This window comes from Podarcis vaucheri (genome assembly GCF_965113315.1).
Source record: "Podarcis vaucheri genome assembly, chromosome: 1".
Taxonomy (NCBI): Eukaryota; Metazoa; Chordata; class Lepidosauria; order Squamata; family Lacertidae; genus Podarcis; species Podarcis vaucheri.
In genome coordinates this window covers 20,942,749-20,961,502 of record NC_138759.1, presented here as the reverse complement: position 1 = coordinate 20,961,502, position 18,754 = coordinate 20,942,749, and the positions used below count along the sequence as shown (strand labels likewise).

The window sequence follows — 18,754 nt, the reverse complement described above, 5'->3', positions numbered from 1 at the left end:
TTTATTAGTCCAGTTACAACCCAGGGATCACAACAGACACAGCAACCACAGAAGCATTATGGCATTACCTCACCTATCAGTTTAGCTGCCCCCAAGGAGATTGACTGTGTTCTTACTCAGAAATTAATTGAAACCCTAAAACCCTTTGGTGTCTTCGAAGAGGAGGAGGAACTACAACGCAGGTAAATAAGACATTTATTGATACATAATATACTGTGGAGAGGTGACAATCCATACTGGGGTTATGGAATCACAAAACATTGAAAATAGATCTTCAGTTTATTTCAGGTCCCAGTAATAGAAATGCTATACAATTCTGAACAATAGCTCGATATTCCATTAAAGTGTGTCTTTTAATTTGTGCATGAATCCAAGTTTCTGGAATGTCTAGTGTTCATTGATGGGTTATTGTTGCAGCATAGTTGTTTCTGCACAGCCAGCTCCCATGTCATGCTGGTAACATCCAGGAATTGCATAGCACAGGTGAATGACATGATTACCTTCTGCGTCAGCAATGTGTCAATAACACAATAATCTATTCTAAGCTGTATCCAGCGTGAAGTGGGAATTGCATTAATTTTTGTAAACCACTCCTGAAATGTTTTAGTTTTACTTACTGCTTGGAACCTCCCTTTCCTTCCTGTGGAAATCCCTAAGGCACTAAAAAAATGGAGGGGGGATTTGTACTCACAAATATTTGTGTGAGAGGGTATCATAGAAATAGTAGTAGATAATATTTTCAACAAGTGGGACTGCAACAGAATGATGCAGCATATCGTCCCTCCTGAAAGCAGTGCTCCTGTTCTGAGTTCCAGTCAACCATTACCCCTAAGCCAAGGACATTCCACCTTTCTTCTCCACATGCCCCCCCCCTCTCCCTCCCATTTACTGTTCCATGTTTAATTTCCCTCAGACACTCTACATTCTGTGATGACAGCATGTTTAGTCCTCATTGGGTTGTTGAAAAAGGGTGGCCCTGTCACCCCCCCATATATATTGTACTTCCAAAAATCTCAAATACCCCAGTGTGTTTTTATTTCCCTTTTGTTTCTCAGTGTCACATTTTAGTTACAATTCTAACAGCGTTCACCACCTGAGTTTACTAGTAAAAGAAATAATAGACAACTATTGACTTGGGAATGGGAAAGAATAGAGCATTAAAAAATGATGCAGTTGTGTGAATTTTTATAAATGAAATCTTAACTGTATCCAGTAATTTTGGTTTGGGGGTTCTTGTATGCTCTTCTCAATCAGTAGCAGTTACAAAATTGGGGAAATGCTGAGTATCAAAATTCCAGACAGGTGTTTTATCTTTATAGTAAAGATAAAATACTGCAAGACTTTGAGCTGTATATGGTTCTGAATTTTGCTGCTTAATGTTTGAAGGAAGGCATTATTTTGTGAACAGACATTATCAGGTATGTCCTGTCTCCATCGTCGTCCCCCGCCTGCCCACTCTGCCAGCATATGGTGGGGGAGACAAGGAAGCCTTAGTAATTTGGAACCCTTGTCTTACAAATACTATTTGGCCAGTATTGTAGCTTACTCTAACCACTAAGATTGTGTAGGCAAGGCCTTTAGCTTCTTGGATTAGTGCATGGAACCCAGCTATAAAAGTAGGTGCCAAATATTCCATGGATGAAAATACTTTCCCCCAAATATCTATTAAATTATAATTTGAAATAGTGGTTTAATTGATAAAGTTTTGAAAGACCTGGTTCAAATACTAGCTCAACTATGACACACTTTTGTTGACCTTGGGCCACTTATCTCAGCTAATCTGCTTTGCAAGTGCAGTGCCCAAAGGCCCCTGTTATTGTGTCTTTAACTCAGTTTGTTCTGCATCTGTTAGCTGCTGGTGGTCATCTCCATTTCTTGGAAAGCTTCACTGGTGGGTTTCTGCAGCTCAAGCTGCTGTGAAAGGCACAAGAGCAGGTTAGGCCATTTTTTTCTGGTTGCCATCCTTGTTGGGCAGCTGCTGTGAGGAATATATGTGATCATGTATGCCTCACCCTATTCCTTTGAGAAATGGTGGGGTATAAATTAAATAAAATCAATAATTTCTGGACTAGCTTTGACAAATTACTTGAAACATTCTCCAGCTCCTCTGCTACACTCTTAGTTCTCTTTTCTGTGATAGGGAGTTTTAAGTGCCTTAACCCAATTTCTTCATTGTGTGTAATTTATTAATGTGTTCCATCAACAGAATTCTAATTTTGGGGAAACTAAATAACCTAGTAAAGGAATGGATACGGGAAATCAGTGAAATTAAGGTATGAATTTCTTTATTCATGTAGATGTACATTAAGACTTGTATCTTTAGCTGCAGCAGAATGTTAAAGCCTTTGGCATTTAGCAATTGACATCAGTGGGAGAAAGATTATTTTATTTGTGATCCTTTAACACAGTCTTGCATACATCGATACTTAGCTGTTAAGCAGCCAAATATGATGTTTAATTAGATTTGTAGAATATGCAGTTTAATGAGTGTCTGCTGCATGAAGCTTAAGCAACTGACTGTTTCTGTTGATAAAACTAGCAGGATGCTATAGTGTGACAGCAAATTCTCATAGTGGCTTAGCAATGATAACTAGCTAACTTTCTGCCCTTACCTCTTATCAGTGTGCCACAACTGAAATAAGCTCCTATCAGTAAGCTTGAAGCCAGCATCTAGGGTTTGAAGTGTGCTGATATTTCACTGGTTCTGCATTGCTTATAAAAATTCAAATCCTGTGTTTGCTCCCTTTTAGAATCTTCCACAGTCTGTAATAGAAAACGTTGGAGGGAAAATTTTTACATTTGGATCATACAGATTAGGTGTACATACAAAAGGTAATGTGACCCTGATATGTACCTAATATTTTATACATTTATAAAATATGTTTGCTTAGTGCTTAGTTGGTAGCCAATAGAAGTATAAAAATTCACTAAAGAGCCTATAAAACCTTTTACGATTCTGCTGCAAGTGACACCAATGACTAGCTTGGACAGTAGACTTGCCCTCACACAAACATGTGATTAGGAAAGGATGATCACTAAGGGCTGTACCATAGCAATCATAGCAACAACTGGTTTCTGTGACTAGCCATACTTCCAAAGCACAACAGTCTCATGGGTAGTTCGGTCTACATCATTTAATGTGATTCCATTAAAACTAATTATTTTAATGTTAATACATTGAAATAAATTACGGTTTTTGCACCACCACAGTTCAGTAGAATGCTACTCCTGAAATGCAGTCCTAGGACAGGAAAAGGAACTCATCTTAAGATGAGGGAATGTCCCTCCACAGTTGGACACATTTTGATAGCAACTCATTTGTGTTTGTGGGGGGCTACTATAAGTGCTGGTATAATAGATACGTTTTAAAAATGAACTTAGAATGAATTAAATTCTGATTAAATATTAAAAGCCTCTGCAGACACACAGAAACTGCTAGGATCTGATGCTAAAATAAAAGTATGCCGGGACCTGACACTTGATGGTGGCAGGGTAGGTGTTGGTATTAATGCAACAGAGCTCTCTGCCCTTCCACAGCACACATGCGCCTTGCAAGGCAATGAGATTAAAAGAATATTTCTGCCTTGTGTAGTTCAGGCCAGTCAGAACTACAGAGGATGGTACTGACCTTCAGTATATGTTATTGTTTGTCAGGAGTAGAGTTGGGGCTGCCTTTTCTTGGTGGCCATTGTATACTTTATGTAATCTTTAGTTGTCTGGTGCACTAATGAATTTATTTGCATTCATGTTTAATGCAATATGGCCTAATTGCCACTCCATAATAAAAATATCCTCAACCAGTGTCTGCTGCAGGCAGGTAATAAATTAAGAGTGAGGAGATATGAGAGTTTTTAACTTGCATGCTGTGCTACCTCTGGTATAGATAAGCCTAGCATTGAAGCTCCATTTTAGTTTCATATAAACTATTGAAAATTGTGAACTATATTTGCTTATATTAAAAAAAACACTGCTGCTTTCCAAAAGTAGCTTCAGTGCAAAACAATAAGTCAACTAAGTTAAATTGAGCCTTGTTTTAACTTATATTTCCATTATCAATTATATCTTTGTAAGTTGAGGATCATACTTTTGGTGGTTGATTTCAAATGATAGATTTCTTGAAGTGGAAGTTGCTGTACATACTGAGTGAAAGAATGTACAGTCGCACCTTGGTTGATGAACGGAATCCATTCTGGGAGTCTGTTTGACTTCTGAAACCATTCAAAAACCAATGTGCGGCTTCTAATTGGCTGCAGGAGCTTCCTGCACTCAATCGGAAGCTGCATCGGAAGTTGGGTTCCAAAGAATGTTTGCAAACCGGAACACTCACTCCCAGGTTTGCAGCATTCAGGAGCCAAAATGTTTGAGTCGCAAGGCGTTCCTCAACCAAGGTATGACTGTATTTCAATATGATATTACCATTTTTAAGCGCAGTATTTAAAAGAATCCTGTGCTGCAATAATTTCTGTTCAAAACAATACCATTGCACTGTTGCCTCTTTTCTGGTAGGCTTTATGTGGTAACTAACTCTGTTTATTCACGCTTCTTTTAGGTGCTGATATTGATGCATTGTGTGTTGCACCAAGGCATGTTGACAGGAGTGATTTTTTCACCTCGTTTTATGAAAAACTGAAACTACAGGAAGAAGTAAAAGACCTACGGGTATGTGAATTACTCTATCTAAAGAAAGACATAAGTCCCCAAAGCGTTACGATAATTGTACATTAAGAACTGAGTTGCTTATAGGCTGTTTTAAATAAGCATAATGTTTCAGTGATGTTGGAAGGTTATTGTAATATCTATTTCTATATTGGAATCCATTTTTTGATAGAATTGCTTGCTGTTGTAAATTCTGGTTGACGTAGAATTAGAGTTTAATGGAATAAAAAAGCTATCCTAGCCAGGCCCTTAAATAGTTCCTGTTGAAGATCTGGTATGATTACTAGTCATTGTAAAATATTTATTTTTCAGGCTGTTGAAGAAGCATTTGTTCCTGTTATCAAACTATGTTTTGATGGAATAGAGGTAAGAGTAATTAAGACAGCTTTTGCACCACCATCTGTTCACATAGTCCACCATCTAGTCACATAGTCCACACTGAGGCTATCCTCACATGGAAGTTATTTGTATGAACAGTTGCTTCCTTTTAAGGGACATATACCATGCAACGGTAACTTGCTTTTTAGTGACTGCTCAAAAAATGCTACTTTAGTCATGGAAATTGTGGCATCCATTTAAGATTCTATTTCAGATATTAATATTGTGCAGCTTGAAGCAGTAGGGTGTATAAAAATTGACCCCACTTGGAATAAAGTATCCAGACCCATCCACATATACAGTCCCCAGCACACACAGAAAGATGCTGCTGTCTGTAGTAGCTCATTCACAGTTCATTGCAGTCCCAAAATGTTTGCATGTGGTCTATTGCCAAGTGTGAAGTGAGACAATGTTACTGATTAAATGCATTCTTCCCGTTGCTGCACACTAAAATGCTTCCCCAATTTGTCAACAATATGTCTTACATGCTATGTAATACCTTTGTAAGAAAAAGATCATGCTACAATTAGCTGCTGTCTTTTGTGTTGTTGTTGTTGCTGCTGCTGCTGCCCCCCACCATTAGTCTCATGCATGCACAACAGGTCAAGGGAACTCCAGGGTTCAAGTGAGCAGACCGGCTTTCACACACTCCCTGTTGTCACTGTTACCGTGATAGAGGGTGAAAGTCTTTCTCCACTTAGTCCATCACCACCAGTAGGGAGTGTGCATTTCAAAATGCATGACTGTTGGTGGCAGAGCATGGTGAAGGAGCAAAAGACTTTCCTCTTTCCCCTTTTTTCTCTGAGTGATGACAGCAGCAGGATCTTAGGATTTGGGTGAGCTGCTAGAGGAGGTGAAGTTTGGGGCAAGCAGTGAAGGAATGGGGATTGGGCAATGGTGGGAGTAAAGGGTAGGCACGGGTGGGGTTTGAAGGAGCTGGAAGCTTGGCAGGTGAAATGTAATTGGAAGGAGGGCAGCAGTCCTGAGTTCATTAATATGATCACTGGCTATACAAACTGAGAAACTAAGTAGCGCTGTCTCTACAAAGTACCGTATTTTTTGCACCATAATACTCACTTTTTTCCTCCTAGAAAGTAAGGGGAAATGTCTGTGTGTGTTATGGAGGGAATGCCTACGGGTGGCATGCCTACGGATTTTCCTCCTCTAAAAACTATGTGCATGTTATGGTCGGGTGCGTGTTATAGAGCGAAAAATACGGTACATTTTGTGGACTTTTTTTTTAAAAAAACAACAGTTCATAGACTTAATTATTAGCATAACAATGGAATGATAACATACTTCCCTTCTTTGTTTTTGCTTGTTTTAGATTGATATATTGTTTGCCCGGTTAGCACTTCAGACTATTCCTGAAGACCTAGACCTTCGAGATGATAGTCTTCTTAAAAATTTAGACATTAGATGCATACGAAGTCTTAATGGTAAGTTATGTTATAATTTCATTTGGTATTCTTTTTGAAGAAGACAGCTTTTTTGAAACTTCATACAAATATCTTCTGTGGCAACAGAAGATACTGCATATTTCAGTATTGCATAATAGTTGTTCAGTATACATTGATTAAAAGTGTAATAATTGTTAAAGTGGCTGTCAAAACACTGTTTAGAGGTAGTTTTAAGGACATTATTGCACACTGCAAGAATCTGAATTCTGCTGACCTTCCTTTGCAAAGATAATTAGTCTGTTCAGTGTTAACCATAGACAGAATTAAGGTTGATTGATGTAAAAGTGTGTATGTTTTCCCATTCCTTAATATGGCTTGAGGCAAACATACATATCAATCTATGCAATTTCAGCTCTTAATTTTGTTCAGTTACAAAGTATCTGAATTTGTTCTTAAATCAGACAGTTCATTTAATCTGTTTGGGTTGTATCTAAGAGTTGTCACTCAGCTGTCAAAGAAATTGAGAGGAAAGCAATCTTGGGGATCCCCTGCACCCCTCTCTTCTTATATGTGTCCCTCCCAGTTCCACTGATGGAAGCCTTACTGTCAGCTAAGCAAAACGGCTAGATATAACCCTGTGTATCCCAGTCCCACAAACAATTTGAGATAACAGAAAGTAGTGCAATATTTTGCAATGAGAGTCAAGCAAGGGCTTAACAAAGGCATAAATTCTCATTGATGTGGAATGGTGGAGATGCTCGATGTGACACAGAAATGCAGAATTGGTTGTAACTATGCTTTACTGTGACAATTGTATATGCTGAGCTACCATCTTTCAGGTTATAGTAAAGCACAATATTATATTGTGATCTTATGTTTTTGTTGTGCTTGTTGAAGAGAGAACCTTTATTGTGCATAGCTTTGTATTGGTTAGGCTAAAAAATAATTAGGCTAAAAAAGACCCCTCTTCTGAAAAAAGCAAAGTAATCCCAAAACTCTCCAGTTTTGTCTAATGTCTTTTCTTTAATATTCATGGTGGGAAAATGGTTTCTGTTTTCTAGGTTGCAGAGTAACCGATGAAATTCTCCATCTAGTACCAAATATTGACAATTTCAGATTAACACTGAGAGCTATCAAACTATGGGCTAAACGTAAGTGGGGTTTTACAAAATGGATTTTTTTAAAAAATGCTTATATCCAGTTGAATGAAAGTGACTAAAGTTGTCTTGTCTTTTATCTCTACAACAACAGGGCACAACATCTATTCCAATATACTAGGTTTCCTTGGTGGAGTTTCCTGGGCTATGCTAGTAGCAAGAACTTGCCAGCTTTATCCAAATGCAATAGCATCAACTCTTGTACATAAATTTTTCTTGGTATTTTCTAAATGGTATGTCTTTTTAGATTACACTAAAATAAAATTTATTATAGACCCTGAATTTTAGTGTTGTTTCTATGACATTCCTTCAGATGGTGTCAGGTTAACAAGTGTACTCATAGGAATATTAATCACCCTTCCGAGAAATTGCAAGACACTTGTCAGATTTTATTTTATAGTCCTCGGTGCAAAACATCTACTTACATTATGTGAGGCACTTAAACACATGAGCTCTTGTGGAGCTCTGGCCTTTTTGTGTGGCTCTATCCATTTTAGGGCTAATTGAGCAAAGGGTCACAGATGGCATTCATACCTAGTCTGAACGGGTTGGTGTGTTAAAATGGGGGCTCTTTAAGGTGAACAGCATTTGCCAGTTCATGTTTGATGTGATTGTGCTACATGTTTAGGGGAATATCTGGGATAAGTGAACTACCTGTCTTCTAAAGCACAAAAAATATTTTGCATAATTGGAATTATTTCCATATACAAGAATTAACCATTTTCTGCATGTGCTCTCATATAGAGATGAGATTTCAAATTAAAAGTGCAGAGTTCATTGCATAACACATGCTAGCTGCCCATCATCTGAAACCTTCTTGGAACCTTTGAAGATTTGATTTTTCTAATGTTAATTTGCTGAATTGGATTGATAGCAGCACCTTGGCTGATGTGCTGCTGCTGCATGGTTTCTCTAGGAAAAACTGAAATGTTTGGGGGAGCTGTGCCTGTAAGAATTCTAAATTTAAAATGTACATTGCACCGATGCACTATTGGTACACAAGGTTTCTATAAATAATCTGGTTGTTTAACCTGTTCCAAATACTTCTAAGGCCTAAGACAAATGGGTAGCATAGTGTGTGTGGAGTATAATCTAGAGTGGCACTTCAAACTTGCAATAAGGTTAGCTTCTTAAAAAGAAAAACTTTTTATGGACAGAATAGCTGATGCATTGAAGATACCGTTTTTTAAAAAATTAATACTTCCTATCAGTCCTAGGATTAGTTTGCACATAACACCAGTGTCCAAGTGGCAGGGGGTCTCTTAAGCAAAGACACAATTTATAGGGAGACATTCTACATGCATTTGCCAAATTATGTGGAGTGTCTATACTATTGGTATCTTGCTGCTGTCTGTTGTTACCCATCCTGGACATGAGGAATGAGATGGATTCCAAATGTTAAAATAATGTTCCCCATAAATATTTCTAGCATAACAATAGCCCTAAAGAAGTGCACTCTACAGGTGTATCCATTTGAAGATGAATGGCTAAAAACCAAACCTTAAGCATTTGTCAGTTAAGTGCTATGAAAGTTGTTTGGATTGAAGGGAATAAAACAAAATTCATTCCTTAAGAAAGCTGGTTAGGCAGTTTCCTTTGAAAGAAGCTTCGTCTGATGCTGCGTCTGGTGTATAAAATGAAGGCTCACATTCAAACATGCTTGCTTGTTGTTATAAATAAGTGCTTTTCTTACTCAGTGCTACAATCTCTCTAAACAGGGAATGGCCAAATCCAGTGCTATTGAAACAGCCAGAAGAATGCAATCTTAATTTGCCTGTATGGGACCCAAGGGTTAGTGTATTATTTTTTCCCCCTATAAGATCAATCTGCTTAAAACAAATTGCTTAAGCCCCAAGGAATCTACCTTTGTTACAAATACAAATACTGGTTAGTTTTACAGCACTTCTATACTTTCTCTGTAAAATGTAGGCTGTCACTTAATTTTGTCCCAAGTTTTTACTTGAAGCCTTCTCCCCCCCCCACCCCCTTTTTGGCCTCAGGATTTCTCTTTTTTGCTGTAAAATTCCCCAAATGCACAGTCTTAAAAATGTGAATACAGTGGTAACTCCGGTTGCGGAAGGGATTCATTCCGGAGGTCCGGTCGGATCCCGAGGTGTCCGCAACCTGGGGACCGCTTCTGCACATGTGCGCGCGGCAAAACCCAGTAAAATACTTCCAGGTTTTCTGTGCACGCATCCTGAAGTTTATGTAACCAGAGGGTTACATAAACGGAGGTTCGACTGTACACTTAAATTGGGCATTGCATCCATTTATTCACTCTATGATTTCTGTGATGACCATAGAAAGTTGGGCCAGTACTGTACACTTATGCCATAGGTGTCTACTCTGTAGGCAGGTGTTTATACTAAACCAAGAATAGTAAGTAGCTTTTTTGCCATTAGTTTTTCCCATTTTTCCTTTAGAAAACTCAAGATACTTTCACGGGACTCCCAGTAATCTTCTATCTGGCACTGATTAGGGCCACATCTCCTTAATTTCAGCAGTACTATAGGATTACTTGCACCTGGGCTCCTGCAAGAATTACACGTCATGTATTATAAAATAGGGTATTTTTCTCCCTATTGAATGTGGCTATCACAATCGAGTTCTGGGCTTGCTGAAACCCAGTTGGATATCAGAATTGTGACTACACAGTGCGTGGAATCGGAGCCTGTTGGTTGACCAACACAAGCAAAAATTGGTGTATATGAAGACTGTACAGTTCGTTTTCAATAAAAAGTTTACTTTAATAAAAGCCCACATCAGATGTTATGATTGTTTTTTGCCTTGTTATCCTTTGGCATATGAGCAGTATGTAATACAAGTCCTTTGTACTCTGGTAGCTAAAGAAAACCATGTAAGGAAATGGTAGGGTTTCAACTTAAAATAATTACAACTTTAAAAGTATTGACATGCATCTGCACGTTTCCTTCCTTCATCAAACATACTGTTCTAAATAAAGGATATGTTAAAACACATTTGATCCTGTTGGGTGCTTAGTTTTTTATGTTTTACTTTTTTGAATTGGCCTCTTCATGACAATTAATATACAACAGGGAAAAAATGCACTACATATTTCAAAAGGGTTGCAGACCATAGTGTGCCTGGTAATAAAGTTCTTCATGTATCAAGTCAGGTATCACTCCAGTTTCATAATTATAGACAGGCTAGCATTCAGTACAGGTGCAATTGGAAAACAGATAATTAAGTTTAATCTGCTCTTAAAAATATGTCACTTTTCCTGAGTTTGAAGTAGGCTACCAGTATTAATTACCTCACTGACGTCACTAGTGGTATATAACATAGGGATTTTTTTTTCAATGGACAGATCCACATTTTTTAACTTAAATGTGATTGAAGAAAACTGATTGGCTGTTATTATATGTAGGTAAACCCCAGTGATAGGTACCATCTTATGCCTATAATTACACCAGCATACCCCCAGCAGAACTCTACCTACAATGTGTCCGTTTCTACACGTATGGTGATGGTTGAAGAATTTAAGCAAGGTAAGGAATTCTGAACATCTATTCCCGAAAGAATGAAAATAACCCTCCTTAGATTATGTGTGTTGATAGTTTGGATCCAGACATTGTGCTAATGCTTATCTAGTAGCTTTTTCTAATTGTAAAGGCTTTTAGAAATAGCATTTCCAAACTGATTGGAAAGCAGCAATTCTTAAGTGTGGATTCTTATCCAGCTTCAGCTTTTCTGTATATTGCAGTAGCCCAGTACTCTCTTTGCTTACAGCAGCTGGGAATAAATATATGGTAGTTTGGATATACTGAGGGAAAAATGGGTTCTTGGAAACTTGTTCCACTGGTAAAATGCTGGTCAGAAAGGATGCTTAAGACAGTTTTAGTACCTGGAAAGATGGTATTGTATCGTAATTATTTTAGCCACAATTGAACACGATATTCACAACTTGTTGTTTAAACACTACTTGTACATAGCCCGTATAAATGAGGTGGTGTGGTTTTTTTAAAAAAAGTATTTTTTTTTCTGCCCTGGGCTCCTTTGGATGGAAGGGTTGGTAATGATTTGAATAAATAAGTAAATAGTTCAGTAATACTATTCATAATGTCCCGGGTTCAATTCCTACCACTTCCTATTTAAAATATTTTTTTCCCCATTTGGACAGATCAAGGCAGAGAAAGAAGCTTCGGTCTGAAACTTTAGATAAACTGTAGTTGGTTATTTCTTAGTACAGAGTTGTACACGACCATGTAACTTAAATTATGAACAAACTTTCAAAATTATCTCCTTATGGGGCAGGCTGATAGCTCAGGGATACAGCACTTTCTTTGCATGTAAAAGGTTCCAGGTTCAGGATCTATCATTTCCAGGCAGGGCTGGAAAGCTTTGAGGGCCACTAGGCAGTCAGAGGTGACATTGCTGTCCTAGGTAGGCTAAGAGTCTGACTCATTTGGCTTGCATTTGGGTAGCTGTATTTTCATTTATATGCTCTTAACTCCTTGTGTTCAATAAACTGTTGTTCCGATGAAGATAATAATATATGAAAAGGCTGAAATGTGTTTTTATAATTCAGGTCTTGCTATCACAGATGAAATTTTGCTGAGTAAGGCAGAGTGGTCCAAACTTTTTGAAGCTCCAAACTTCTTTCAAAAATACAAGTATGTATTTTATGGCATGAAAGATGTTTTATGAGTATCTATTTTAACACTTTCACACTAATTTAAACTGGCTAACTTGACTAGCAATAGTTAAAATAGCAATGGTTAAAACTGGTCAGATGGCCACTCCAAGCTGAAACTTAAACATTTTCTGTATTGGGTGGTTATGTATTAATCTAAACAAAATGACAATGCAGCGTTTCACCCATTAAAAGAAGACTGATGATCATGATAATGCGTCTGTGTTTTGATTCCTCTAACTCTTTGCATTACAAATGCTAGAATCTTAAACAAATTTTGGAAGGCTAGTCCACTTTGTGTCAAAATGGAAAATGAGCGTGCACACCTCTGGTATTCCAAGGAATATTGAAGATGTTTCTCTTAACACCTCATTTTGACAAAGTGGAAGGAATGCTAGGACTAATTTATCATGAAGTAAACCTTTCTTATCCATCAGTTATAAATGATATGAGTGTTTCAATTGTCATAGGTTTCTTAGTTCAGGTGCTGCATAGATTTAAAAAAACAAAAACCTAATTGCAGTAGGTTTTCTGACCATCAAGGAAGAAAAATGGATTTGGAATACATTTTGAAATTGAAAGGTTGGATAACTAGGTCATGAATACTTTGCCCGAAACATAATATTCAGTCTTCTCCCTGTCTCGTTCCTATATGTGTTGTCACTTATATAGCAATATAAGCAGAAATTTCATTACAATACAGGTATATGTGAAAGAAGTTACGTTAAAATCCATGATATTAATTTGAGAAGATGTTTTAGGATCCTGCCAGTGCTAAATCACCTTCTTGTCTTCCAGCCGATGCATGAAAGATTAGCATACACACATTATTTAATATTAATTTCCTTTGGTTTTTTTTAAAAAAACACAACATTGTGAGAAAATAAAATAAAGTAGCCTCTAAGTATGTTTGGGGGTTAAAAACAGAGATCTAATTGCCAGACCAGCATGATCAGTGGCTGTAAAAAGAAGGCTAATGAGTCAAATGCAAAATGTTGATGACTAGGTGTTCAATCAGGAAAGGGAAGCCTGTGGCATTCCAGAGATTGCTAGACTATAGCTCCCATTATCCCTGATCATTAGCATTGGAGGCTGGAACTAATGGGAATTGCTGTCTAAGAACATCAGGAGGATCAGTGGTTTCCCATCCATCCATTAAATTAAGGCAGCAAATAGCAGGCCAGCTAACAGTTTCCATCAAGGAAAATATTTGTAATGAGATATGATATGATATGATATGATATATGATATGATATGATATGATATGATATGATATATGATAAATCCATGTCCCTGACTCTTGACACCATTCAAAAGGTCAGAATCCAGAGAGTTCCTTTAGCCATTCCCAAGAGCTTGTGTATACCAGTGGCACTCTGGACAGCAGCTCCCCTTGCAGTAAAGGATGAACATGAACTAGTCTGCTTTTCCTCAATTGATTCACCAAAAAATTCAGAATAGGAATTTCTAGATGTCGCCATATGATCACTTTAGAAAGGTCTGTTTAAAACAAACAAACAAAAAAAACTTTGGGTTCGTAATTACTCTAGTAATTATTCTGTAGACTTAAAACATTTATATACTGCTTAATTATTCACATTTCTAAGCTGTGTACATAAAACCAATCCACAGAAAATGGGTCAATAAAGCAGTACAAATTAATCATAGAACCAAGTACAATCTTAAAATGCCTGCTGGAACAAGAAAGTCTTAAGTCATGCTCTCTCAAGCTCAGCAAGGAGGGTAGCCTGTCTAATCTCAGTTCAGAGGGAGTTCCACAGTCTTGGATAATGGTTTGATAACTCCTGGGTTGTAGAGTTGGAAGGAGACCCTGAGGGTCATCAAGTCCAACCCCCTGCAAGAATCTCAACTAGATCATACATGGCAGGTGACCATCCAACCTCTGCTTTAAAACGTCCAAGGAAGGAGAGTCCACCACCTCTCGTGGGAGTCTAGTTATAAAAATTTGAAGCCCCAGCCCTGACTACAGTGTTGGACTCCAGCTGAAAAACCTACATGCCAACTACAGTGGTGCCTCGCAAGGCGAAAAGAATCTGTTCTGTGATTCTCTTCGTCTAGCGGTTTTTTCGTCTTGCGAAGCAAGCCCATTGATGGATTAGCGCTATTAGCGGCTTTTAGCGGCTTATCTGCTGATCGGATCAGCTGATAAGCGGCTTAGATGCTTAGAAAAAGGGAGGGGGAAGGGGGAAAAACCAGCAGGAACTCACAAGACATTGTCATCTTCCAAAGCAAGCCCATAGGAAATTTTTTTTGCGAAGCACCTCCAAAACGGAAAACTCTTTCGGCTAGCGAGTTTTCCGTCTTGCGAGGCATTCGTCTTGCGGGGCACCACTGTAATAAGAAATCCAACTGTAGTGCTTGTCAGAGTTGTCTGCATTTCTACAAATTATGCTGACTGCAATCTAATCTTCAATAAACTCTTGTGCACACTAGATCCATAATTTATCTAAATCAGATTTTTTTGATCAGGGTGTTTGGTAGCTACACATGGAGCTAAGTAAACCATGTTTGTTCTCCAAATGCCAATTTCTCATCTGTGTGCTTACAGAAACCAGCTAAAGCTTAACTCCAAATGTTTATGGTTACAATAGAAACAGTTTGATTGGCCTATTTAGGAGACTGGTATTTAAAGTTGCAGTCAACAAAAAACACACTCTTAAGAATCACCATAATTTTAATTCCACCAGTATTCATATTGTAAAATGGTTTTCAGAAAGTGTCCTTTGCCCTTCAGATAGCATTGCAAATTATTTCATACTGTGACATAACTTTTAAAAAAACCTGCTTCTAGCATTAAAAAAATTATATTATATTCTGTTGGTATATTATGAGTTATATATTATTCCTGTGAAAAACAACAACAATTAGACTGCTACTGTGGGAGGAAGAGCCACTTAATGATGACATCCACTCAGAAAAGAACCTGTACATATTGGCACCAAGATGCTCAAGCCTCCATTATATTTAATTTGTGTGTATGAAAAGATTCCAGACCTTGGCAATTTCCCCCTATTTTTATTTTAATACTAACCTTAAGAGCTGTAAACTGGGACTTGCTTAAATTGCTACTTATAACAATCAGTTGTTAACGTGCATGTTTTTGCACCAGTTTCTAAGAATGGAGTTACAGATTCTGATAAGATTCTGCTTTCTTACAAAGAACCTTTCTGAAAAACACAAGTTTTATTCTTTTTAACATGTCCAACAGGCCCACATTTGCAAATCAATATTCCCAGTCCTGGGGTGTGTTCAGGATTGGCATGGAGCAGAACTCTACAAAAATGAGTGCTCCTGCAGGAGGAAGAAAGACAGTACTCTCAGGGATCAAGTAAATCGTGTTTGCTCAATAGAGGCCAGTTCCCCCTTCATTCCTATAGCCCTCTGTCCACAAAAATCTGCTCCCAAGTATTGCAGCACCCTCTGTAACAGCTGAGGGCCTCATGGAAAAAGGCAAAAACTGCCACCCTCTGCCCATGGGAGTGTCCAGTTTGTGGAGCAGGAGCCTCTGCTGGATCCAACTCACGAAAGTGGATGAACAGCAGATCTAGATCCAGCTGCCTGTTTGCTTTGTAATGCTGCTGTGGGCGCAGTATATGCTGGAGCAGTTGGTGATGTTGAATTCTTCCACCTGATTCTCCCCTGAAAATCTCCCTTGATCTGGCAGTTTTGCAAGGGAGGAAGGGTGGTATATAAATTGTATAGAAAAATAAATATTGAGCTGCGGCTCTTCCGTCTATATTAAAGTCTAATCGGCACATGCGGAGAGTTTGCTAAATTCTGCTTTCTGCATTGCACTACTGCATCCTGCCACAGGTGTTCTCATAGACCACGTAGAAATCATGTGCCCACAAATGCAGTATTTTATTTCAATAGTAAAGGGATAGCGTTGTTGGCACACAACTGAACAATACTGCCACCTCGTACACAGCAAAACACATTTGGTATTTCGGATTGGAATCTGTATTTAGGATTGAGGTGTTACTTGAGCCTTGCAAAGGCTCTGCTCATTCATGTAGTATTCCAGGACTATTTTGATTCTTTAGCAGTCTTATCACAGTTCTTGGTATGGATCATGGGGGTGTCTAATATTTAGAAGAGCATTTCTTAACAGTGCACTGTAAAAATAACACCTGCCTGCTTCTTTTGATTAAAAATACATTTATGTTACCCTTCCCAATAAAGTTCCCCCACCCCATTATGATTTATCCCTGTTTGCTCTCAGTTACAGTTACGTGGCTGGTGAGTGTATTTCTGCTGATTCTACTAATGTTATTAGTTAATACATTTTTGACAAATACAACTCTTTCAGATAAATGTTAACAACTTAATAACTTCTAAAGGTCACCTGAATTTTAATTGTAGCTTAGACATAATGAATATTCACTTCCCATTGACTGAAGCTATCTATGAAGGCATTGTTAATCTTACAATGAGATTTTGTTTATTGGAAATTCATGAGGTGTTGAAAATATACCAGTTATAATCTGAACTTTCAAAATCAAGATCGTATAGTATGTTTGTTTTTTTATCTTCACAGGCATTATATTGTACTTCTAGCAAGTGCACCAACAGAAAAACAGCGACTAGAGTGGTGAGTACGTGGCCACTCCCTATGCCTCCTTCCCCTTTTAAAGTTAACATTTCATTTGGATCATTGTTCTTGTTTTTATTTTGATTATATGTTTTGTGTTTTTATATTGTGATTTTATCCTATGAACTGCCCTGAGACCTGTGGTTCTTAGGGCGGTATATAAATTTAAATAATAATAATAATTAGTGCATATTCTAAGGATGTGAAGATGTTTCAGGCTGCACAAGTCACTCTGAAGGAGCAGTTGGGTGCAGGACCACCTGTCTTAACACAGATGCTAATTAGAGCTATCAGGAACTCCTGCCTTAAAATACAATGGAACGGGAAGGGCATGCTAGGCTGAGCTTGATGAAGCACTTTTCCTGAGTTACTCATAGTTCAGGCTAGCAAGTTAACTCTTTGATACCTGTGTATAGTATTGCATAGCTGTCAACTTTTCCCTTTTCTTGCGAGGAATCCTATTCGGAATAAGGGAATTTCCCTTAAAAAAAAGGACAACGTTGACAGCTATGGTATTGTAGCATTAGGATTATGGGGAAGAGTCTATGTTGCAGCATTTCCCCTCTTCTCCTTCTTGTATAAACAGTTCATTCAGTTTTTAAGAGCACCTTTGGGGCTATTCTGAGAGTTCATGCCAAAATGTTTAATATTAATGGGATGGCCGGCAGTGGGGCGGGGGTCAAAATCCAGAAACAAATTGTAGATGTAAAGTTTTATTTAGGAGTATAAAAGCAAAAAAAGGACAAAAGTTAACAGAAGGACTTTTGATCCTTTTAACAGAATGAGAAAGAAGCATTTTTTGCCCATTCCTCCTACATCCTTTTTGCCACCTCCCACACTGTTTGAAGGGCTTCCCCAACCTCCTTCAGTTGTGAACGGAACTGTGTTCATGGCATCTCTGGATACTAACCCAGAGTACACATAGTAAAAATTATTTCATTACAAGTGTACTTACCTTCCAGTTTTTGTTTGTGTTTCCAGTACTAGTTGAATTGGAGCTTCCTTTTCTCAACTAAAAAAAGAGTATCTTTACTTGCAGTATTCAGTATTAACAAGTTTATTTGTATTCAGGGTTGGCTTGGTAGAGTCAAAAATCCGTATTTTGGTTGGAAGCTTGGAGAAGAATGAATTCATCACACTGGCTCATGTAAATCCTCAGTCATTCCCGGCACCCAAGGAAAATCCTGACAAGTAAGGCTCTTAATAAGACTGTTGGCAGAAACTTCTTACTGAAAGTGAAGGGGTGGGAATCAGGCTTACTGTTAGTATTGTCAAATGCTTTACCAAGATTTACACTTCTTTCTAATATAAAAACATCATTCAGAAGAGGAACTCTCTTGTTCTTTGTCAATACATACAGGAAATGGAAACCATTAGAAAGATTGATGCTGTGCATGTTAAACAATATATAGTTTAAACTACCTCTTCTGTGTTACAAGTGCTGGTTTAGATCCAGAAGTGTATTAGCAGAAAAAATATATAACATTTGTGCTGAACTGTTGCACAAGAGCTAGCTTGAAGACACTGGCCACATTTGCACATAATGGGAAACTAAACTTTCTAGGCCTTGTTTGCAGAAGGGTACCTCTGGTTCTGCCTTCCTGTTATAGATCAGGCACCAGACAGTCCCAGCTGAAAACGTTAATTGTCACCAAAACAGTCAAATGCTGTTGTGTTGTTTTTGGAGAGGCGTTGCTTGTTGCAAATTACTTAAGACCAAAATCAGTGGTGTAGTTTATGCATCTGAAAGGTAAAAATAATAAATGGGGGGGGGGAGGGTTTGCATCACATTGAAGAAAATCACACTAATAAGCTGGAATTCTAATGTGGATCTAGAACTCAGATTGGCAAACTTGGCCTTCTATTGAACATTACATTTAGCATATTCTCTTTTGTA

General features: G+C 38.0%; 1 protein-coding gene across 3 annotated transcripts in view; it reads left to right on the top strand.

Moving 5' to 3' along the window:
* The window catches only part of PAPOLA (poly(A) polymerase alpha), a 44,242-nt gene that overhangs the window by 13,194 nt on the left and 12,294 nt on the right, over positions 1 to 18,754 (top strand). For all 3 annotated transcript variants that reach the window (XR_014218171.1, XM_082217613.1, XM_082217612.1), the window contains exons 2-14: positions 9 to 182; positions 2,207 to 2,273; positions 2,751 to 2,832; positions 4,550 to 4,659; positions 4,969 to 5,022; positions 6,362 to 6,473; positions 7,496 to 7,585; positions 7,686 to 7,824; positions 9,310 to 9,382; positions 10,980 to 11,100; positions 12,141 to 12,225; positions 16,804 to 16,857; positions 17,929 to 18,048. Coding sequence is in view for 2 of the 3 variants with exons in the window: in XM_082217613.1 (XP_082073739.1) it covers positions 9 to 182; positions 2,207 to 2,273; positions 2,751 to 2,832; positions 4,550 to 4,659; positions 4,969 to 5,022; positions 6,362 to 6,473; positions 7,496 to 7,585; positions 7,686 to 7,824; positions 9,310 to 9,382; positions 10,980 to 11,100; positions 12,141 to 12,225; positions 16,804 to 16,857; positions 17,929 to 18,048 (1,281 nt within the window). In the remaining variant the exon portion in view is untranslated. The remainder of the gene's footprint in view (positions 1 to 8; positions 183 to 2,206; positions 2,274 to 2,750; positions 2,833 to 4,549; positions 4,660 to 4,968; positions 5,023 to 6,361; positions 6,474 to 7,495; positions 7,586 to 7,685; positions 7,825 to 9,309; positions 9,383 to 10,979; positions 11,101 to 12,140; positions 12,226 to 16,803; positions 16,858 to 17,928; positions 18,049 to 18,754) is intronic.